This window comes from Neolamprologus multifasciatus, chromosome 7 (assembly GCF_963576455.1).
Source record: "Neolamprologus multifasciatus chromosome 7, fNeoMul1.2, whole genome shotgun sequence".
Classification (NCBI taxonomy): domain Eukaryota; kingdom Metazoa; phylum Chordata; class Actinopteri; order Cichliformes; family Cichlidae; genus Neolamprologus; species Neolamprologus multifasciatus.
The window spans coordinates 51,455,502-51,479,246 of NC_140445.1; the positions used below are offsets into that span (position 1 = coordinate 51,455,502).

At 40.3% G+C, this 23,745-nt stretch overlaps 1 protein-coding gene across 13 annotated transcripts in view; it reads right to left on the reverse strand.

Annotated features, from left to right (window-relative positions):
• LOC146515304 (pleckstrin homology domain-containing family A member 5-like) overlaps window positions 1–23,745 on the reverse strand; it is an 84,750-nt gene that overhangs the window by 17,196 nt on the left and 43,809 nt on the right. For 11 of the 13 annotated variants that reach the window (XM_085167721.1, XM_085167720.1, XM_085167717.1 and 8 more), the window contains 9 exons: window positions 20,494–20,577; window positions 11,491–11,611; window positions 11,243–11,347; window positions 9,271–9,343; window positions 6,501–6,601; window positions 5,214–5,329; window positions 2,849–3,337; window positions 1,157–1,637; window positions 21–104 (listed from right to left, as the gene is read on the reverse strand). In XM_085167721.1, coding sequence (XP_085023847.1) covers window positions 21–104; window positions 1,157–1,637; window positions 2,849–3,337; window positions 5,214–5,329; window positions 6,501–6,601; window positions 9,271–9,343; window positions 11,243–11,347; window positions 11,491–11,611; window positions 20,494–20,577 — 1,654 coding nt within the window. The other 2 variants (XM_085167724.1, XM_085167725.1) reach the window with 2 other exon arrangements.

The following is a 23,745-nucleotide window of genomic DNA, read 5'->3' on the forward strand; positions in this document are numbered from 1 at the left end:
TGACATAGACCAAGACTTACTGTTTTGCCTTGTAAAGACTGGGCAGTGATGGTCTGGATTGGGATCCCTGCTGGCATAGACCTCCTATCAGGCAGGTAAGCATACTGCAGAACACAAAGATTTGATATGAAAAAAGGCCTGTCATGTGCAACATTAAATATCTTTGATATAATAGTCAGCCATAGCCACGGGGTTCATCCAAGTACAAAGAAACATTTGCTACCCTTGATGCATATTTTTGTATATATCCGTCTCATATTTCTGTCACTATAAATATGCTCAAAGCTGAATGTAATTTTGTTTGCGCTGCTTAAAAACAAATGAAACACATGACCTGATTTTCGAACTTTGGGAACTAAAGTAGGCACAAACAGGGTTTTCACAATTCTGGTCAGTTTGAAGATCAGTATTTGGTATGACCTCATTTATTCTTCAGCGCAGCCTGAACTCTCTTAGTCAAGCTTTCTTGTAATTTCTGTATGTTGTCTTCAGGAATAGTTCTCCAGGCTTCTTGAAGGACATTCAAAGCTCTTCTTTGGCTGTTGTCCACAGTGGATCTCCTCCATACTAATGATCATCACTCCATAAGACCTGCTGCTACTGATTTTCAGTCCAGCTCTATTGTCATTTAAAATACCTGAAACTTTTCTCCTTATTGCTCTTTGTTAAGAATGGCTTCTTACAGCCACTCTTCCATTGAGATAATTTCTGATAATTTCTGATTTCAGATTGTGTTCCTTTGCTGTAGATCTTACTTTTAGGCCTGCCATTTCTTTTTTTTGCAACAAGGTGTTAACGATACCTTTAAAAAATACTTTTTGCCAAGTTGTCTGCTATCTGTAGACACAACATTGGTCACTGGTTCTGGTATTAGGTGCCTTTTTCAGTGTTAAATGGCTTGATGAACAAAAAAAAACCCACTCCTTTGAAAATGGTCAAGTATAAGGACTGGCCTGAAAATGATTGGGAAAAAAAAAAACAGCCAGTGTCCAAAGCAAAAATGTGATAGACCTTCAGAAAGCCTGGAGAACTATTCTGGATACTTGGAAGCAAAATATAAAGAAATAAGGGGTGACTGAAGACTATTGCATAGTAGGCGATTTTGTTATTATGAGGGTGAACTGAACATTTCCTGTTTATGCATCTCTTAGCAGACCTTGTTGACTGGTGGCCTCTGCCGTCTCTCAACAGTCATGTCTCTTCGGAAGATGGGAGAGGAAATTTCAGAGCGAGTGTTGCCCATGTTGTAAGATCTCATTGGAGAGTAGCCGCCGTACATCGACAGGGAGCCATGGGAGGGCGAGGGGGGGATGGAGTGGCTCGGTGCAGCATGCTCTGACAAGTTGATCATGGTTTTGGGACTGGCCATATTGCTGTACAGCCCTGGCTGCCTGCTGTAGGCCTGCCTTTGCTGCCACTCGTACAACTGCCACATGGTGTCATCGCGCATGGAGCGGCGTTTCTCAGTCATTGAAGGACCCATGGCCTGGTCATATACCGATGGGGACATGCTGCAGATGCTGTCCCGCTGTGCCATGCTATTCCTGGGCATACTGCAATATCCATCTCCATAATGAGGCATGTAGGGTACCCGATGGCTTGGCAAATTTCTAGGCAGCGTCTGGTACGATGTGATGCTGGGGTAAAAGAAAAAACAGATAATTAATCATGTATGATATAGTAGATGACCTGCATGGTGTTATACCAACACAGACCTAAAATGATCTGTGTTGGTATAACAATTTGATAATTCTTCATATATTCCATACACAACACCAGATAAACGTGGTTTTAGGCTCTGTCAGGTTCAAAGGACGCAACAAGTTGTTTATAGTTGAAAGAAATCTCATTGGATTTCTTTCATTTTGATTATAACCAGTCAAAAACATCAGTTATCAAAGCAATGCCATGTTATGAATCTTTTCATTTGTTGGTTTAAACTTTGTAGTTGAAAAGCACTTCACGCTGAGTATCATTCTAATTAAGTATCAAACAAGGATGATTCTTATTTTATCTGTTTACATGTGTGTCTTTAGGGAATCTCGCAAAGCAATTCCCTACTCAGAAACAAATTAGACCTTACTTTTGACAGCAAGGCTTTAAGAAGTTCCACTTCCTCAGTGAGTTCAAAGTCAGTACGGAGAGCTTAATAATAAGAAGACCTGACAGATCCGTGCTAAAACACTCACTGGTCTTTAAATCACAGTATAGCAGTGTTATATTAAAGGCTTGTGACTGCTACACATCCGTCTAGAGAACATGCATGTCATGACAAAAGGAGCTGAAAGAGATTAATGGAGAGAGAATTAAATGTTTACCTCAGAGGGCCAACATAAAAATATTTACTGAGGCCTTATTAGTTTTGCCCATGGTATCCTCTAAAGCGAGTGTGTATGTATGTTTGTTAAAAAAACAAATAATAACCACAAAATGAGGCAAAGCTGTGTCAAATATGAACACAAGCCTGATGACAAACATATCTCTTGACTAAAACATGTATTTTTTAACAAAAATGTGAACACCAGGGATGGGAATCAAGAACCAGCTTATTAAATCCTCTCATCAAAACCTCATCAATATACTTAACTACTTAGAACTAAGAGGAGACCAACGTCATACTTTCCACCCAATAAAGCCAAATTTGACTTCATGTTGTGGAAACAGTCTAAGATTTGACTCTTGTGGAATAATATGAAAATAACTGGTGCTACTGTACAGACTACAGCGCCATCTGAATAGCATCATTTCTCTTCTTGCAGTGTACGCATGTTATAATCAAACAATTACATTTAAAGCTTATACAATAGCAAGTCAAGATGGGTTTTTTTGGGCATAGCACTAAACCAACCTTCTGGTATCGTCGTCCTGGCCACGTCCTCTCTGTGTGCGAACCCACTGCTCCAGCTGCTGCATCGAGCTGGTCCGACTCAGGCTGCGATCCGGCTCATGTGGGGAACTTTGCAGAGGAGGGACTCCAGTCCCATTAGCTGGACGCTGTTCTCCAGATCCATTAACTTGGGGGCTGTGTTGTGATCCGTCAACCTCGGTCTGAGGCTGCGGCGAGGTCATATTAGCCTTGATGGCTGCCGCCTGCGCTGGCTGCAGTTTGATACTGTTTATTTTAGTGAGTGGACGTTCACGGTCGGCCCCATCCTTCTGGAAGCCATAGCGCTCTGCATCTCGCTGCTTTCTCTCCTCTTCTTCTGTGGTGGGGGAGACAGCTGCATGCTCACGGTCAACCTCACGGTTGCGCTCATTCTTCTGGATTTCGGTTTCTGTTCTATGGTTGGCCACATGGTTGATCTCTTCACACTGCTCCACTTTTAGTTTGTCCAACCTGAAAGAGACAAGAAGGTTCAGGCTTGAAAAATCACAAAACACTGGAACTCTTTCAATAGACATTTTGGATTATCCAGACTTAAGATATGCTTGTCTGCAAGTGAAATCTGAGAGTGGCGTGTTGTTTTATCTTCCTGCCTTTCTAATCTGTTTACAACCCCTCTGAAAGCACTGTTAACTTAATCCTACAGCCTGTATTACTACATGAACTGTTAACTTGAGTCTTGTTGATATGAATATGAAACCAATGAGGCCTAAAGTAGCTGCTGATGCTGAAAAGTGCCCTTTTAGTTTCCTGAATGGATCCATAAACGGTTTCCACATTTGTATTGTGTTCCACACAGTATTTGGCTTGGTCTTCTGTTGTGTTTGTATTTTTTCCAATTTAGCCACGTTTAAGCTGAGAAGCATTGCTGTTCGTCTTGCTTGGATGATGTCATACAAGCACATGTGGAAGTTTGCACCTAAGTATTCAGGCATCGTTCCTTCCATTTGTTGTTCATGTAAAAACTATGTCTTTAACCTCAGACAATAGGCTAAAATGTCTTTAATGTGATTAACCCTTACGTAAATCTGGGTGAGATGATTCATGTTCAACTAATTATTTGGTAGGAATTGCTGTAAATGATGTTTGATTCACATTTTTAGGTTTATACTACAATATACTACACAACTAATGTTGTGAATTCAATTCAAACTAAAGCAAAGTGCACAATGCCTCTTCCAGCTGCCAGAGAAGGGAAGGCGTGTAAAAGGAAATCAGATATCTCCAGTAAAACAATACCTCAGCTGAGACACTTCAGAAAAGTGATGCTCAGATCCCAGTAATCCATTTGCTTCTCTCTTTTGCCTCCTGTCTAGAAGACCTGCATACCACTCTGTGCTCCCTAGGGAGTTATCTAGAGGTAATAGATGCCACTATGCCTTGACCTTAGACAGACATAAGGTCGCAACTTCAAAGTTTGGCAAATTCCTCTCAGCAGCATGGCTCACCGGGTTAGCAATAAGAGAGCTGCAGAAAAGGCATTCCTTCAGAGTTTCCACTTGTATACTTTCAAATAGCAGCACTAGTCACTTAATGACTTCTCCATCTTTCTGTGCCTCCAACCAAGCAGAGCACACATTTAGCCCTGCGAGCATTCAAGTTACACAACTGCAAAACAAACGATGAAGTAAATAAAAATAAAAAAAGATGAAATTACAGAACCTTTTTGTTTTGATCGATGTGTAGTTATATAAGATAATCTTATAGTAGCATCACACGGTCCCATTTAGCAGAGACTTTCAGAGGATTTCAGGCACTACTGCTCTGTGTAATTACACTGCTCGTTACCATTACGTTTCTGCTCGCCCATGTAAAAGCAGGGCATTAGACAGGCAACCTGCCAAATGGCAGATATTTAACATAGCTTAAAAAAGAAGAAGGAAAAGAAAACCTGTCCTGATGAGTCAGTGATCCTGATCAGCCAGCGCAGCTGTGCACATCATCCCTTAAACCACCTGCATCATGCCTTCACAGTGCACCCACAGTCTTATGTATGTTACTCCATAATAAACTTTAGCGCTTGAAACAGTTACATAACATGAAAGAACATCGTAGCTTCTTCAACAAACCCAGAGACCAGAGATGTCAAAAGTGGGTGTTGAAGTGTTGCCGAAGAACTTAACAGGGAATTTAAAAGTACTCTCTTCCAGTACAAACAGAAAAACAGAAATCAGAGTCTAGAAATGAACCACGTGATGCACAGCTGTTAGTACTAGTTTGAAGAACTGTCCTCAAATGGCTTTTTCAAACACCCCCCCCATGTGCTCGCAATTCAAAAATGACACGCCCACTCAGCAAACATGACTTTATTGCCAAAGCTCTTACAAACCTTTTGACTGGCTCTGACTGCACGAGTGCAGCATCTGTCATCACTTTCATCCAAGATTCCATCTCTTTGGCTGTGTCTGTGCAAAAGTAGTACGTCCTCATGTTGGGATGTGTCGCCTGTTTTGACAGTACACGGGATCAAGGACAGGAAGAGTTATCCACACAGTTACCTGAAAGAGAGAAGACAAAAACTGGGTGACTGGGATTTTTAAGGTTTCCTCACAATAACAGGAGGGTAGAATATTGCATTTATAAATACACACACACACACACACACACACACACACACACACACACACACACACACACACACACACACACATATTTTTTTAGCAACTAATGGCAATCGGTGCTGACTTGTGAGATATTCTCTGCAGTTAATGATAATAAATCAAATCCTTAAGTCATGCTAGATTAGGGAAGTAAATCTGCCACAATACTTACCATTCAAGGCATTGTATGGCAGACACATGGTCGGTTGTCTCTTGGTTCCCTCGTGGTGAACAAACCAATATATTGTTAAAATAAACACAGGAAGAGACATGAAAAGTTGAGAATGAAAAATATACAGTCAAAAGGTCATCCCATTTCTGAGTGAATCACTGAACTGAAGAGCTTGTGTCCTGCTTTCATGCTTTTCTCTTTTCTCAGTCTTGTTTTGGGTTTTTTTTTTTCAGCCTGAATCTAAGTTGAAAAAGGAGTGGGCTGTGTGGTTGGAGAGACCTTGAGCAGACTCCTGGGCGTCTGTGTTTGGCTGTGCTTGGCAGGACAACTTTGTTGTCTCTTTGGGTTTATGAAGAACCCACAGTCAAATCCTTTACACACCACTGTGATCTCATATTATAAGTCCGTTGCCCTGCAACTTGAATCCTGCAAGTCAACTTATAGCATCATAGTACTGTAGTCCTACCTCACTGCTGTCAGTAGTCAGTGTAGAAATATGAGACATACTTTAGTTGTTAGCATTAGCGACCAAACATCTCACTTTGTCAATCAACCAAAACTTCTGAAGTAACAACCAACGTGTTAAATAGGAAATAAAACCCAGAAACTGCTCAACATGTCTAAAAATACACATACATATATTGTGAGATCACTATAAGAACAAGTGCAGCACCAGTTTTCAAATGTACCTTCTGTGAGACTTGCACATTTATTTTTATGGCCTTATCTACAAGATTTTCCATTTTCTCTAGAAAACTAATTCCTGTCTTTTCTTCTTTAAGTATAATAAACCATAAAATATGCAGCCTAACAAAGTCTGACAGGAATGAAAACATGCACTGACCTTGAAGGCATATTTTCTGGTAATGTGATCATCCACAGACAACATGGATATACGAAAGCTTGGCAGGAGGATACTGCCGAGAATCCCCTCCTCTTTTTCATCTACAGAGGAAAAACAAAACACAGTATATATATATATATATATATATATATACACACTACATTGTCAACTCTTATCTTAAAGCGTTATTTGTAAACAGGACGCAAGTCAAGTGGACTGTGAAAGGAAAAACTGTGCAGTGTTTTGGTCAGATAAATATAGGATACCAAGTCAAAACACTGAAAAAGATGAGCACTGATTCAATGCTGTATGCAGCTAGGCTGCTCTAATCCTCATTAAGTTAACAGACAGGGTTCCACATTGACAATTGTGCACACTCCACATGGGGGGGGGAGAGATTAGATTGGGTCCCAAGTTTAAGCAGAGTAGCTTACTCTCCAAATTCCATAAAAGCAACCCGTACTGCTTACCCAAAACAGTGCAGGAAAACAAAACAGTGACTGCTGCAATCCCATATAGGCAGTGTTGGGGAGTAACGGAATACATGTACCGCCGTTACGTATTTAAAATACAAAATATGAGTAACTGTATTCCGTTACAGTTACCGTTTAAAAAGGTGGTATTTAGAATACAGTTACTTTGTTGAAATAAATGGATTACACAGCGGTACTTCCCTGTTTCATATTGTCGCGGGTCAGGATTGTTTGGGTTTGTTTGACAGCTACGTTCTGTTGTTCCAGGCGGCAGCGTTACGGTTGCCATGGTTACAGGGTGACGCTCTCTCTCTGCGTGTTTCCTGGGTGAGAGAGCGCCTGTTGTTGTTGTGCTAAGCTAATAGGCAGAATGCTACAGGCATAGCCCTAAAGAATGTAGCATCATAGGCAGTGTAGTCCGTGCTGCAGGGAGAATGGACTGCCATACACGTTATGTGTCTGTGAGCGAGGGAGGGAGAAAAAGGAAAAGTACGAGCTGTCATCGAGCAAAAACGGGAGCTGGAAGCATGTAAATATAATAATAACCACTGCAGCCAAGAAGAGAGCCTGACGAGCCCAGTTGTAAGTAAGCTATTAAGACTCGACTGTACACCGTGTTCGTGTTTTCCTCCAAAAACAATAAGTTCCGTTGCAGCAGCCTTTCAACGCCTCTCTCTGTCTCTGGCTAGCAAAGTTGACCCAGACAACAAAGTAAAGCTAGTTTTCGGCTACGAGCCGACATGAACCCGACCTATTAGCCAGAGGTCCCTTTACTACGGTTTGGAGCCGCGGACCTTCAGTAACAGTAATAAATCACAGCAATAGTACATTCATGTAGTTGTAAACAGCATGATAATATATTAAGTAATCCAAAGTATTCAGAATACGTTACTCTCATTGAGTAACGTAACGGAATACGTTACAGAATACATTTTGGGGCATGTATTCTGTATTCTGTAATGGAATACATTTTAAAAGTAACCTTCCCAACACTGCATATAGGCATGGACTTTGTCTGGTTTATGTGCAAGTTTGCATGTTACTCAAAACCATTATGTTAGAGTCAAAGTCTTTTAACACACATTGGTGATGATGGAATGAATAAGGCTGATCATGAATAAGGTTCAACATTGTGAGTAAATATTGGGAAATATATGGTAAATCTGGACATTCCCAAACATATCAGAAGTTGAGCTGTTTGCTCAGAAGTTATGTTAGAGACCTGCCTCCCTTAACTGATTTTCAAAAGAGGGGCGGATGGATTTTTGACAGCGTCACCTGTCTGCAACCAACCGGGCTCTTTGCCACTGCCTCTTTCAAAAAACACTACAGGCGGAGGCTTCAGCAGAGCAGTCTCATCATGGGATATCCTGATGCGCAGAAAGAGTGATAACTACAACAGCAGATAACGGATGTGTTCAGATGAAGCAGCAGAGTTCACGACCTCTCTGCCCACTCTCTGCTGATGGCTACAGTTTCTCAACATATCCATCTGGATAAAGCCTTTGGGTCCGCCGCTGTCCGCGGCTTTTGTCAGTCAGTGGGTGGAAAGAAGGCGACGGGAATGGCAGACACCAGAAATAACACAGACTGGATGTCATCCTGATCAGCAGAAATGACGACTACATCTGCATAAAGCGGCGGCACTGGGAAGTGCAGCCTTGTACAAAGGTAAGGCTTGTATTTTCTCACAGTTTCAAACAGCACACCTAGTTTACACTTGGTCTACACTTTAAACATTCTCCAAACAGAGATGTGTCAAAATTAGATGTGAAGATTGGTCCAACATGAGAGAACAGCCGTTAAAATCACATTTTAATCAATAATAGATTATATAAAATCGATAAATCGCATCGAAATGTCCACACATTTTACAAAAATGCAAACTACAGTAACTGAGTGTAACTACTACTAACACTACTTTCAGACTCCTATCATGTAAAAGCATGAATGATGACGTGACTTGCATGAAAAGGAATCATTCCTCATCATAAACTTGTTTCATCTTGTTTCATCATGACTTAACATTAGTGTGAAATCCTATTTGTTAGTATGCTTTAACGTTTAACTCTGCATCCAAGTCTTGCGTAAGGACCTGGCTTTGCTTGATGGAAAAAAGGTGATGTTGCAAGCTTTTTCACCTGATAAGTCTCCTCAGTTGGTCCTGACATGTTCTTTATCACAGGGACTCAGACATAACAATGATGAGAAAAGGCATCGCTTGTTGTTGAAGATCACAAAAGCACTTGAACTATTAATCGAAAACCGGTGCCACTAGATGACAGGACTGAACTCACCTCTGTAGTAGAAGAGGCAGAGGTCAGAAAGGACAAACCACCTCTTCTTCCATAGCTTCATCCCTGTACTGTCCTGAAAAGACACCAGAGTAATAGGGGACATTAACTCCACAAATGTTTGGGGCTTTGATTTTTTTCTAATATCTTTGTCTTTTTTATCCTATTCAGCACATGCTGTAGTCCTATGATACAATCCTTTCCATGTGATCAATTGTTTGCTACATCATCTCTAAGGATTAACAGCCAATCACTTCTTTGTTGTATTACATAATTGTGTACGACTTTCTAGGTTTCCAGCTGAGACAGGTCACCATTTTGCATTTGTGATCCAAAATACCTCTCTGAACTTTGGAAATTATGAAATAACCCCTTGCTTAAATGAAGACGGGTTATGGAAGTCATCCGATCAGCACTGCAAAATTTCGGACTCTCAAATTTAGCTATTTTTGGCCTGAGATGGGAAAACTTAATTTGTGGCATGAAACAAAGACAATGCAACACACACACACACACACACACACACACACACACACACACACACACACACACACACACACACACACACACACAAACTTCCTCTGCTTAAGTTGTTCTTCAGTATCAGCTCAAAGCCTTTAACGCTGCTGCCTGAAAAGGATGAAGGGTGAAGTAAAGGGTATTAACTCTCTGGTTTACTTTAATGGAAAACTTGAGCAAAGTCCTTAATCGTAGCCTCCACCAGAAGACAAAAGCAGGAGGGGGGATCTTAACAACTCTGTCATTATGGTCAAACGGCATGTGGGCTGCAGTTTGCTTGAAATGGAAATTCACTTCCACAAACCAGAATGGTTAAAACATTAGTATCAAGAGAGATTCAAAATACCAGATGCTGCACCGTATGTTCATAAAAGAGGTAGATGTGAAATGTAACAAGTTTTAAAGATCTTGTGTCCACCACCTTTCCTCAATTAAATCCAGGTCTTAACCCCCCCCCCCCCCCCCCCCCCCCTTTTTTTTTTTTTTTTGAATGTCAGTAGCAGAAGAATAAATAACCTTTATCAAAAGTTCTGTCGAATCTTGCTCTCTGGAGGCTTTCACTATCACATCAATCACTGCGGCACTTTGTTCTAGCAGCGGACCAACCGAAGGACTGCAGCTTCCCCTCAGCCAAGGACTTCAATGGCTTCCAGTTTTCAATGAGGCAGGGAAATAAAAGTGCAAATCCAGCTTTTATTCAGGCTAGCAGATTTGTGAGTCTTTTGCTTGATCTACGTCACCCTGATTGATGTTTCCAAAGAAAAAAGCAGCTGGCAGCTGCACCAAAGGAGCCCATCGTGTGCTCACAAAACTGCACAGGGCGCCTGCAATCACCGCTAAATGAAACTCCCAGTTAGGATGCACAAGGGTGTCCCGTCTAGCCCCTTTTTTACTCTTCTGTAAGTAACCGGGGAGGTTTGCATTCATACAGTGGCCCTGCTGGATGAGCAAAAACAGAGATGCACAAAGAAATGCTCAGATTGTGCTCATCTTAAGACTACTGCTGCTGCTGCATAACCACTTGCAGTTAAAAATGGAAACAGACCCAACACTGTTTTATATTATCGCCTTTGTGTAGCCAAGCTTTTCCTTGCCTCTGACTCCAAAGATAATACTATCCAGCAGAAATCAGAGGTGCTCCTGACATGAGCTTGCTCGGACTAATAACGCTAACATGCTGTTTAACATATTTTTTCCATGTTTATCAACTTTTTTGATATTTTGCACTTTCACACAATTGTTAACAGGGTGGTGTAAGACAAAAAGTCAGGGTACAACCAAAAAAGTTTCTGCAAAAATCCATCCGCACGTTGATACATTTCAGTTATAACCACAGTGGTTTAAAAATATTGATACACACATGCGTTGAAGAAAACAAATTGGATGATCTGTCCTTTAAATTTCTGATTGCATTTTCTGGAGTAAAAATGACCTGGAGCTGTGCACTCCTACTCACCTGTTTATACAGCCAGTTTCTCTTGATAACCGGGGCACCGGGATTCCTCCTGATGGAGTTGGATCGTTTCCCAAAGTTGTGAATTTTTTTAGAAGGTCTTGAGGGCTACAAGTTAAATCAAATTAAGCTCAACGCACACACGGAAAAGAAACATCTAGACGTTTTAAGCCATTAAAATGTGATCCACTTGTTTTTCCCATTATTTTCTAATGTAACAGGCATGAATCGTAAGCCCCCCTGTCACTCACCCTTCCTCCGGGGCTACTGGGGTTTGCAGCTTGCTCCGAGCCGCCCGTGTAGTTAGAGGCCTCACTCATGGTGCTTACTGGTCGTTCCTTCTTCTCATTCGCCGGCACTTTGGAAGCAGATCTAAACAAAACACACAACATGCCAAGAGCAGACAAGCAAGTCATTAATCAGAAATAGACACTGTGTTATATCCAACATATTTATCTCCAGTGACCTTCAGAGGAGCAGGAAAATGAGCAGGCAGCCCTTATCATATGTTTCCCTGTCTTTCCTCTGAAGTTCAAGCTCTGTTATAATGAGATCTCAACATGGGCTTATGAATCAAACCAATTACTCCCACCCTGTCACTGCTGATACATTTTAAGTTCTCTAAGAGCTTAAAGTGAACGTCCTGCAAAGTCCGCCTGACATATCCAGAAGCAGCAGCTGCAGCAGTGAACAGGGTCAGGATGTTTCTTAAAAGACTAAATCTGTCTTATTTTTAAAGGAAAAGCATAGCAGGATCAGTAATTGTGGCATATGACAGAACACCACGTGAATAAGCAGTACACGACCCACGGAGATGTCCTACATTCACTAAGATAGGAACAATGCTGTGGTCCAGTGGGAACAAGGCATGAAAACCAAAGGGGATCAAAAATACTGCAGCCGTGATATCTCCACAGATCTAGTGATTCTGCTGCAGGTAAGGGCTGAAACTGCTGACTCTGCATTAAAAACACTCCCCGATCTAACCGAACCATGTGATCAACAATATAACATTCGTACGGTCCAGATCATGTTTTATCACCAAGTTCCATCTTTCAGTGCAACCATCTGTTAGAAATGCAACAAGAAAACATAAGCATTCAATTAGAAACAGCTCAAACCATGCGGTCATACCCAAGGTGCACAAACACAATAAGGGGATCACGATGGACGACCATACGTGACACACACAGGATGTTCATTCCCGTGCAGCAAAGGGACAGATCTGATGTCACCTGGAAACCCCTCGAAATAATGACTATTACAGACCGACCTGGTCTTACCGGCATTTAGAAGGAAAGCCACGTACAGTAGTTAGTTAGACGGGAAAGCTTACTTAAAAAAAGCAGCAGTATGTTATTAATGTCTTCTGATAATTTCAGATATGAAAGTATGTGACTAGATATATGGATACACATACATAAGTGACTAACTCATTTATCTAAAGAAAAGGCGCTTTTACAGATGGGTGAGTAGCTACTGAGATTTGCCTTCTTCTCAGTCCAATAAATTTGCTTCTGAAAATGAGGTCTAAACGTTTTGAGCACTTCCACTGACTCATGAAATCCTTATTAAAGCATAATCAATGGTGAGTCAAATTGTCATCTAATAAAGGTCGGGAAGGCTGGAATGTGTGAAATGACTGCACTGTAAGAGATATAGTGCTTTATTTGATGCTCTATTTGGCATCACGACACGTCTAGGCTCTCGGCTACAGATAATTAGCTTGGAAGTGATAATCATTCCACATGCAATCAAACCGAGAAGACGCAAATGTGTCAATTTGATAGCTTTAATGTAAGAGCTGGCCTTTGACTATAGGCACATTAAAAACAAATTGAGAAATTACTTTGCATTACAGCCATGACAACCTAAAACACCCACACTACAATACATATTCTATTTGGACATTTCAGTGCTTATTGGAAAAGCAAACAGAATACAACATAAAAATTGAATCTAATATGAAAAATAAGGAACACGTAATCATTACAGATCTTTTTACAAGTGACTGAACACACACGCACACACAAAAAAAGATATTCCTAATCACACTAGAAACATGTACGGAAGATGTGCAGAATACCAAACCAACACCAGTCATTTGCAATTTACCAACATGGGAAAAAAAAAACTATAATCAATAGTGTTCTTCTCTGATCAACATCCTAAAAATTAAGGATGCATCACTATGAAACATTTCACTGAAACCAGTATTTAAAAGAAAGAACTCAACAATAAGGTTCGGGAGTAAAAATCCATTTCATACTCTATCACAAAGAGTTATAAGCCATAAAGCTCATATGGTGTGACACTTATATAGCCCCTTTCTACTCAGTCCTTTGCAGTGAAAGCACTTTCTACTACAAGCTTCATTCATCCAGTCATACGGTGATTTATCTGCACGAAAAAGCACTTATCGAACATTCACAAAGAGACACGCCGATAGACGCATCAGGGACAACTTGGGTTTCAGCATCTTCCCCAAGGCTAGTTTGACACATAGACTGGAGGAGCCGAGGAGCAACCCACTGACCTTCCGATCTGCTGGACAATCTATTCAACCACCCGAGCTGCATCCGCCCCTTTCAGCTCTTTAGCACACTTTGAACATTTAGCCTGTGCAAAATTGATGTGACACAGCAGATAAATATCATCCACCGCTATCAGTAAATGCCATCTTATTTGCAAATACACCGGCATCAGCCTTCAAAGTGTTACACACAGGATGTTCAGCTAATATCAGCTGATATCAATACTCAGCCAATGAATTGAGCAGTGTTCCCAGGGCCTCACCAGTAACTATTTCACAGTTATTTAGAGTCAAAACATCACAAACGCATACATGTGCACACACAATGCAAACAAACACATTGCTATATTTTGGCATAAAGTTTAACTTTCGTTTATTTCGTGTAAAATGATACAATAAAACCCACATGGCTTATGCCACTATTCATACTCTTATCGTGCTGTTTTGAATGGCTGTCTGTTTTCAATTCCTGTTGTCTGGTTTAGGATGGGGCTTGCCTCCTGACAGCACTGCCCACAGTGGAAATGACTGTAATGTGAAATACCACGGGCAACACTCGCCGCTGTGTTCACCAGAGCTCAATGTCAACAACAAAGTCAATGAACCCAAAAGTGAAGCTGAAAAGGCCATGTGACGTTCTGTTTTCAGCAATGTCGAGCTGCTCTGTTACCTACGGGAAGGAAGGTCTGTGCAGCGTGCCAGTCTGTCTTAAGATCAATGTCGCGGCAACGGTTTTTCCATTTTAGTTTTCGCCAGTGTCATTATAGTTTTCAACACTAAACACTCTCAAATGAGACCGAGACCTGAACATCAGATCTTAAGGTTGAACTCTCAAATATTCCGCAGAGAGTAAAAGTTGAAATTAGGCGAACTGTATGCAATCAACCTTTTGTCTAATAGAGCCATTATTGTAGACAAACAAAATAGATGTTGCTGCATCAATTCAACAAACTTATATGTGTTAAAAGTGACAGATACAGGCTGCCCCTTGCATGGATTTTCTGTGTCTGTGTAAATGTGGGGGTCTGTGTGTGCAGAAAGAGCAGGGATTAGACTGTCACTGAAGCCTAGCACTCTAAGCACACTGGGGGGAAAAAAACAAAACACTGAACCGAGAGGCTGAGGGCGCATTTTAAAATGACCACACAGCATTTCTAAAGAGACAAGGCGGCTCTAAAACACATTTGTGTGCTGCTGAACTGCGCCTTTATCTTTTTAATGAACAAAAGATTGGAACACAAGGGAAGCATAATCAGATCTGTAACAGTGTAACTAGGTCCACTGGTGTAGAGCAGAACAGAACTGGATCATGCACCAAAGATTTACAGATACTAAAAGTTCTAAACCGAGATCAACTAAACCCCTTTTTGCTGTGGGTCCACATTACCCACATTATTATTACCCTACTTACAGAACTAATAACATATGAAACCGTGGAGCCTTAACCGGTAACAACATTCATAAAACAAGAGCGCTCACTCTCTGGGCATTATTTACTTACTGCTCTGGGAACAGTATGTTGCATACTCTTATTCTTTGTTCTTTTTAAGAACTTTATAGGGCAGTGCAGCGGCCTTTTGTAATTTGCCCTTTTCAAACCCATTTTAATATGCTTAACATTAAAGTATGTATTTGTACCTTTTTTTTAAATCCATCTTTTTTTTATCTATTTTTAGTTATGCAGCTAGAGTAGAGTCTGTGGTGTTCAAGATAGGTGTGTTGTCAGCAGGGAAGCTGCAAAGTGCCACTCATAACATGGCTGAAGGGTTTTTCTCCCATTTCTTCATTAACGTTTTCATTTTCGTTAATCGGCTGTAATAAATGCTAATACAGATGGATTGGCAAAAGGCTAATATTGGCCAATTATATTGGTCCACAGACTTTAAAAAAAACAGTACGCTTTCAACAGAGAAGAGTCAGTGGTACAAAAGATGATTTGTCTGACAGCTCGGCTTTTATAAAGGATGTGCAGCTTGACTTTAGCTCAGGAAATGTTAGTAATGATCTCCCTGGGGTCTGTTCATAAAGTTTAGATGAAAAAACAAATGTTTCAGACAGTTAGATACACATCATGGGATTTTGTAGTACAAGTATATTGCAGAGTCTATTGTTAGTGCGCAACAACGACAAATATTAACAGACAAACACATTTAAGTTGTTTTACATTAAAAGAAATGGTTCAGTCATCCATCTGCGCTTGAGAGACACATTTCCACATTTTACACCACAAAACAGAGGGGAAACAAATTTGTTGAGATTGGGTTTTGAGGACTACTGTAATCAGGTAACACTTGCTCAAATACTACTCGGTCAGGAAAAGTTTATCTCATCTCATTTTGCATCATGTCATTATGTATCAAGATAGTGACAAGTAGGGCTGCCACAAACGATTATTTTGATAGTCGACTAGTCACTAATTATTTTTGCGATTAGTCGACTAATCAGATCATGCATCCATTAGACATACAGCATACAGCTTATTGCACCAGCATGCACCTGCTCTTATATAACTTTCATTAGCTTACAGCTTTAAGTGTTTAAGGTGCTAACTAAAAATAAAGACAAGATGATAGTTTATTAAATGTTAATGACATTTGCAGATTGTTTCGGTGGAGTTTAATAAACTCAGACGTCTGCTCCTTGCTATCTAAAATAAAACAGGACACCGGAATATATTCTCGAGCATCTCACACTTCTGATAATCAGTTGTCTGCTTGATGTTTATTCAGCTGTGTAAAAACTATAACTTTAATCTCAGCCAAACCGATTTACTCAGGAACAAATAAAATACTGAAAAAAGCCAAACAATAACATTTTTAAGTTATCTAAGTGACTTATATATCATGTTTAACCTGAGTAGCGAAAGACGGCGGTGGGTTTGAAAACGATTTGCAGGGAGTCCGGTGTTCTCAGCGGCTCTAGTGAGCCTTGCCCCCGGCTAGCTATCGAGCTGGTGGGTAACAGACGTCTCCGAAAACGTCGGAGCGCTTTTGAAAATATGTGGTGTCTTGATAAACTGAGCAGATATTTGAAGTTTACACAGCTACATTCTCGCCTGAAAACATGTTAAACGTTTATTTTGTGACCCAGAAAGAATAATAAGAGTAATATTAAAACTAACTAGCTGCGGCCATTGTTGGAAACTGAGCAGGGCCGCGCTATGAATTGTGGGACACTTCTTCTTCTTCGGTGTTTAACGGCAGCTGGCATCCTCGTACATGCAGTGCTGCCATCTCCTGTTTCAGTGTTTCAGTCAGTTATTACACTCTTAAATCCTACTACTTATTCCTGCGTCTTTTGGGATCTTACAAAGCTTCAAACGACGCGTCGACTATTAAATTACTCGTCGACGATTTTGATAGTTGATGTAATCGTGACTAGTCGACTAATCGTGGCAGCCCTAGTGACAAGTAAGCTGAAAATTATTAAAGTAACAAATTTAACTAAAGGACAACCTGTAATAAGAAAAATCAACCCAACACTACAGTAAAACAGCCCTGTTTTTAACATTGTCCCTAACACTCTAATGGACACATACATTTTAAATGAACAGCTAGTGCAGTATGCAGTAAACTGCACTGCGAAACAGCTGACACGCTGAACACGTGGTGAGACAGCGTTTTGGTCAACATTTTTACATGTGAGTTGCTGTAAACAAATACCTCCTGTTAGCCTGCACATGATCATGCAGAACACTAAAAACAGGAAAAAATTTACACAGTATAACAGAATGGTGAAGCTGACAATGGCAGATATGGGTAAAGTCACATGGCACATACAGCACTTTAGTGGTAACTTCGCACATTGCGCCACAGCTGTATGTATGACACATGAGTGATACAGCCTCTTAATGAATATTATAGCAGTTTGAGAACACTAATGTGCAAATAATAGCTTTAATTATACCCTGCGTAGCAATGTAGCAGTGACAGTGTCATGTGTTCCTGTCACACATTTATGTAACTGAAGACTACAAACTGAACCTTGAAGTGAAACTCACAATAACTAAAGAAATAGAGAAATAAAGAAAGGGAAACTGTTCCTGGTTACTGTTCTTGGCTATGTTAACATAAAGAGCAGCTTTGTTTTGTTAATACTTTTCAGAATGTGAAAGACCACTCAGTCTCTTGATAAGTGACAGCTTTCCAGAACAAAGTGGTATAATTACAGTACAGTATTATTAGAATTTCCTGTTAAAAGTGTAGCAATTGACCAGCCAGAGACTGGAAATGGTTGATTTTCAGTGTGCACAGCCTGAACTGGTGACCAGCCGGTCAGCCTCTCATGTCTGTTTGCCAGCTGATCTATTTTATTCATGTGCAGATCCTGTACACACTCACAGCCACATGCTAACATGTCGTTATCGTGGGAGCTCTTCACTGTGACTGAAGACCCAGAGTTCAGCAAAGTAAACCACAGGGAGACCGGCGGAAAAACAGTTCTAACGACAAACCTAATGAGACATTTAAATCACCCTAACCCGGCTCAACGTGAACATTTTAAAGACACTAACAAAGAAAAAACAGCTAAAGCTATCCAGCGCTCAGGGCCATCCACAAGCCAGCAGCGTCAATATGAGCCTCAATATGAGCCTCAGTATGAGCGGTCGATGGATCAAGTGATTATGAGGGAAATTACAAGGGACAAGGGAAAAAGAGAGAAAGTTAAAAGGTAACACGTAGGGACAGGTTGGAGTGGAGCTAAACCCGGGCCTCTGCAGTAGCCTTTCGGCACATGGATCAGTTGCTCAACCAGCACCCCATTATCTGGCAAAATTACAAAAATAATTGAAAATGATGTAACTAACTGACATTTGTTTTGTTACATAAATCTGCAGTTTATTATTTGTACCTCTTTCCAGCAGCAGAGCTGTTTAAGGGAAAGAAGATCCTGTAACTTACTGCAGTTTATGTGTTCATAATGAAGCTTCACATATCATTGCTATATCTACCCTAATGGGACACAAATAGGAACTCAAAGTAAACATGGCCGCTTGTCTTCTCCAATCCATTAACTCAAATCTAATCTAGGCTTCCTTCACCTGAATTACTCACTTTTTATTCCATCTTAAGGTGGGCTGAGGCAGGCTTTATGTTATACTAGACTGATTATAATGCCAAACTGAGGCAAAGATTTGTGTTTTGAGTGCATTTAAAGTGCAGAGCAGATTAAGCGGAGATTTTCAGCAAGGCCCCTTTATCCCTGTGGCAGCTTAAATCCGTCTTTGCCTTTTATTACTCGTCCACGGTGCAGATTTTGGCCTTGTACTATTTTTACTAAAAAAAAGAGCCAACCGTTGGATGAAATGCTCTGTAATAAACTTCGAATTGTGAGTCATGTAGGTTTACCGCTTTTCTGTGTTGCCTTCGCTAACTGGACCCGATGTACGTTCTTTTTTCTCCTTTTTTTTGCAGATTCTGTAAATGATAAAACTCAAATTGCTAAATTAGATATCATCTAGCACTGACATGTTGTGCTTCTTAGCGTGAAAAGCGTCAGAAATGTGTGAGCAACACAGTGGAGAGAGGAATGTGTCAAGAGAGTGCAGTGTCACAGTTCTGGTACAACAAGCTTCTTCACAAACTTTTTTTCCCTGATTATTCAATCTATACTGAAGAAAAGTGCTGCTCAGAAGATTTTGAGAGAGACAAATAGGTCACTACAGCATGCTCTGGAAAAAAAAAAAAAACCTTTCTAACCCACATATTGGAAAAAGCTGAAACTGGTACTCATAAAGAACGACTGCGGGATTTCTTCTTTACTGCCGAACCACTTGAGAGTGAAATTATACGTCTTGGAGCAGAACGTGTTTCAATCAGTATTCGGTGCTAAAATAAGTGACACCAGTTGTGATGGCATGATTTTAGTGGAACAATCTAGTGGAGGAGATCTACAATGAATGGGGTTTAAAATCTAACTTAGAAACTGAGCAGAGCTGAAACATGCTCCGCAGCATTAAGCTATGATGGCTAGAGTAAACCATGAAAGCGCTGTGGGCTGCGATGTAAGCTGTGTATATTTAGCAATGTTACAGACTGAAGTAAATCAGAATGGGAACTAGTTAAGGAGGGCAGTGGAGCAGACAGATATTTGTCCTCACTTTCGACATGCTGCGGACTTAAACAGTCAATCAGGAAGGTTATGAAGTTAGAGGATGGTAATTAAAATACTGGACTGAGTCATAGTGTTGATCTCCTGTAAGTAAAAGCTTGAAATGACTGACATCTGATTCAGTCATGTGGGCAAAATTTTGATGACTGAAAGCAGTGTAGATGATCACATGGACATCACACAGTTGACCCTGTACTGTATATGAAAAGGACATGAACTTCTCTCCAGGTCAAAACAAGGGCCAAAATGTGATAAATCACATTTTCCACTATTTGATGTATGCATGAAATAATAATGGTTTTCACTCTGGGGCCTTAGCACCAGCACTACAATTTAAGTCTTTGAAATATGAAAAGTTACCTACAAATGTTTTTTTCTTAACAGAACTTTCCTTCTTACTGCTGAGAAATTTCTTTATGAAACCGCATAACTGAGGATGCATTGAATAGAGGCTTTGAATTCAAAGGGCAGAACTGCAAATAGACGATGGCACGGCAACAACTTATGCAATGTTGCCTACACATGAGGAGTTTCAACAGCATACTGTAGTGCTAAAAATGCTGCACAGTGGCATTCTGAGAGAAAGAAAAGAAAAAAACAAGAGACTTACTGTTCGTTGATGACAAAGATGCAGTTGTCTTGCGAGGGTAAGCCTGACACAGGATGCTTGCAGGTCACCTTCCGTTCATTGTGGCTAATAAGGAGGAGGACAGGGAAGAAAAAAAAATACTGAGCATTGTTTTGGTCAAAAAAATGAGTCTGTCAATAATAGATCTCTCCATTTATACCTACTTTTAAAAATATCTAATAAACATGCTGCTTAACAGCTTAGAAGAATTTCAGAAAAATTAAAATTTTTGCTTTTAATTTGAAACTTTTACTAGCAAAACATAAGAGAATCAAACAATTGATATTGTATATGGTAAAGAAAACTGCATACACAGTGCGGTAGTAGTAGTAAGCCACACCAATTAAGAAACTGACCACACTTGAAATGACAGCGTTTAAGCCAGAAAATTTGTAGGTGTTGGGACTGATAACACATTGCCATGGAAACAACAAAACTACTGTATTAAAGGAAAAATGTAAAAGTCGATAACAATTCTATATAAAACTAAGCATGTGTCAAACTTTAGAGCCTTATGTGTAATTTCTTGTCAACTTATACCTCCTTAAATTATCTACTGTCTTTTAATTGTTGAGTTCAATCTTTAAAACTATAGTCTTATTACACCCCTCCCTCAAAAAAAAGAAAAGAAAAAAAAAGCCATTCCTATTACTGCTAGTAATTCTCAGCACACTAATAATAGACCTTTTCTTAAGCCCCCCCATCATGACACATCAGTCCCATCTTGACACAAAATCACTGACAATGAGCTGACCAACAGCCAACCCAATCAATTGAGTTGTAAATAGCAGTAGTCCACTGGTTGCTAGCAGGAGAGCTAACATTGCATGGAAAGCTTGCAAGCTAACAGCAAAGCGGCAGCAGCTTGGAGGCATTTCAATCAAACTAGTTTCGAGGATTAAAGACTTCTTCTTTAATGAGAAGAATGTAGACCTGACATTTGTGAGCACTGCTTCTAAGCCTGCTCAGTAGACCGTTAACTTCATACATATTATAATTCCATAAAAATCAACTAGAAGAGATAGTGGAAACTGACCTAACTTGATATACATTGTGTCAGTTCACCAGAATAGGCACTCTAGGTACTATGGCTGCTCAATAGGGGCAAAAAGTCTTATGGCATGTCTACTTGGGATGGGCTTGGGAGAGAAGAGGCATTTAAATAAAAAGTATGGCAGTAGTTCTCTTAAACAAAAACAAGCAAAAAATGTATATATTTTAGTTTAAACATGTCAGTTTTTCCTCTTATAACTTAGAAAATAGAGGATATTTGGTACATCCCAAATCATTTGAAAGCCCATTTGAAGAAATCATGAAAATGATCATTAAAAAAGGGTTCCAGCAGGCTGTTGTGCTAACATACACTCAAAATCTAATAACAGAGGGACAAATGATGCCACTATCCTGTTGGCCAATTAGAGCGGCCTGCAGTCACTTCCACCCTGACATAATTAGAACACCAGGACAGCGACCTCGCAGTCCTTGAAGAACAGCAGCGTACTGGTAAAGGAGCCAGCGGTCAGTGTGAATGGCCTCGGGGTGAGGAAGCCCACTAAACTCATTGATGGGCTTTAGTGTCACTCATGTTAATCATTTGTTGCTTTAACAGTGTCGGTGGAATACTGCCAAAACTGTAAATTTAACATCAACATACAATTTAGCTTCCTACCACATAACCTGCGATTTAGAAATAGAAACTGATAGTTATTTAGAGACTGATACAGAGATGGGGTGCAACTGAGTATTTTATACATATATTAATCAACATAATAACAAAAATGGAGACTTAACAAAACATATGGGTAAAGAGAAGACTTGCAATGTCAACAAAGGCATCAAAGCTACTCCTGCCTTTATGTTCTGGATAGTTATTCTATACTTTAACTCAGTCAGGCTGTACTATAAACACAAGAGACTCAAGCTACAGCCCAAAAATAACACAGCGTTTAAACACTGAAGAAACGACCAAATACCAAGTATAAAATAGGGGGTTTAGTTTCATTTTAGCCTGAAGAGCAACAGTATCCACAGCCCTGGTCTATAATTACTGGAGGCTCTGTTGGCAGCAGAGCACTCTGTGCGGTCTTCGGGCAAGCCAGCGGCACCATATTTCTTTGGCATCACTCACACATGCCTATGCTGGTCTGCATAGGTTGGCTACAAATACCAGAGAGAAAAAGTATAGATACACAAAATAGTGGAATACAAAAAAGAACATTCCTTTGCACAACAGTCCCAATAATGATTTCTACTACAGAATCAGCTCCAATCAATCACATTTTTCCACATTTCTAAGTTTGCATACTGACTATGTTCAGACTAGTTCAGATGCCCTGTCATCTCCAAAAAACTCTATCAATGGCAGAGAGAAAACTCTCCACGCTTGCTCTACCTAACTCCAATAACCCGAAAACATCCCGTCCTGGTCGTACTGTCAGTCTACGCCAGTACATTTCTGGAGAGCAATCATCCAGGACGGCATGGGTCAAGCCAGACTCACCACATAAAGAGCAGACAATGGGCATAGCTAGGCACAGCACTCAGTTGTAAAATGGTGGTAGAATTAGGCCAGAGGTTCTGCTCCCAGCTAAAAATCACCCAAACCAAATTCAGCTACATTCACCTGCGGTTGGCCTTCGTTCATCAAGGATCAGAGCTGTATCATTATCAACTCTAATCTGGGAGATGAGAGCATTAAGGAAGGGTTACCGTCAATTTGCCAAAAACTTCTTCAGAGCGCCTGACGAAGTGACTTCCTTACAGTGGCCCATCATACAACTGCGATTTCTGCATGCGCTATGCTGCATTAGGCAAACAACAGTACACAACAAAAACAGTAATGCATTTTCACTAAAGTAGTCTTTCTTTATTCACTTTAAACTATGTAAAATTCCCATCAAAGTTAAGCCATTCAAATGCTGGCAGGCCACCATTCAAGGAAAAAGGTTATTAATAACAATAATATACAATTGCAACATTTTAAAGCCCTGATCACCACGTAGTGCTTTCTTACTGCTAAGTTGCTCTATTTGTGGTGCAGGTACAGCTGAGAATTTCTCCAAAAGTGCTGCTTGTGCTGGCTTGTACAGCAAAGGCACAGTAAGCTACACAAAATGCATACATGTGGTCAATGTGTAGTGGGGCTCTAGGGCAACGACAACATCCATTACCTCCCACATCTGAGGATGTTTGCAATAAACACAAACAAACATACATAGCAGCGGGAAACTCTTT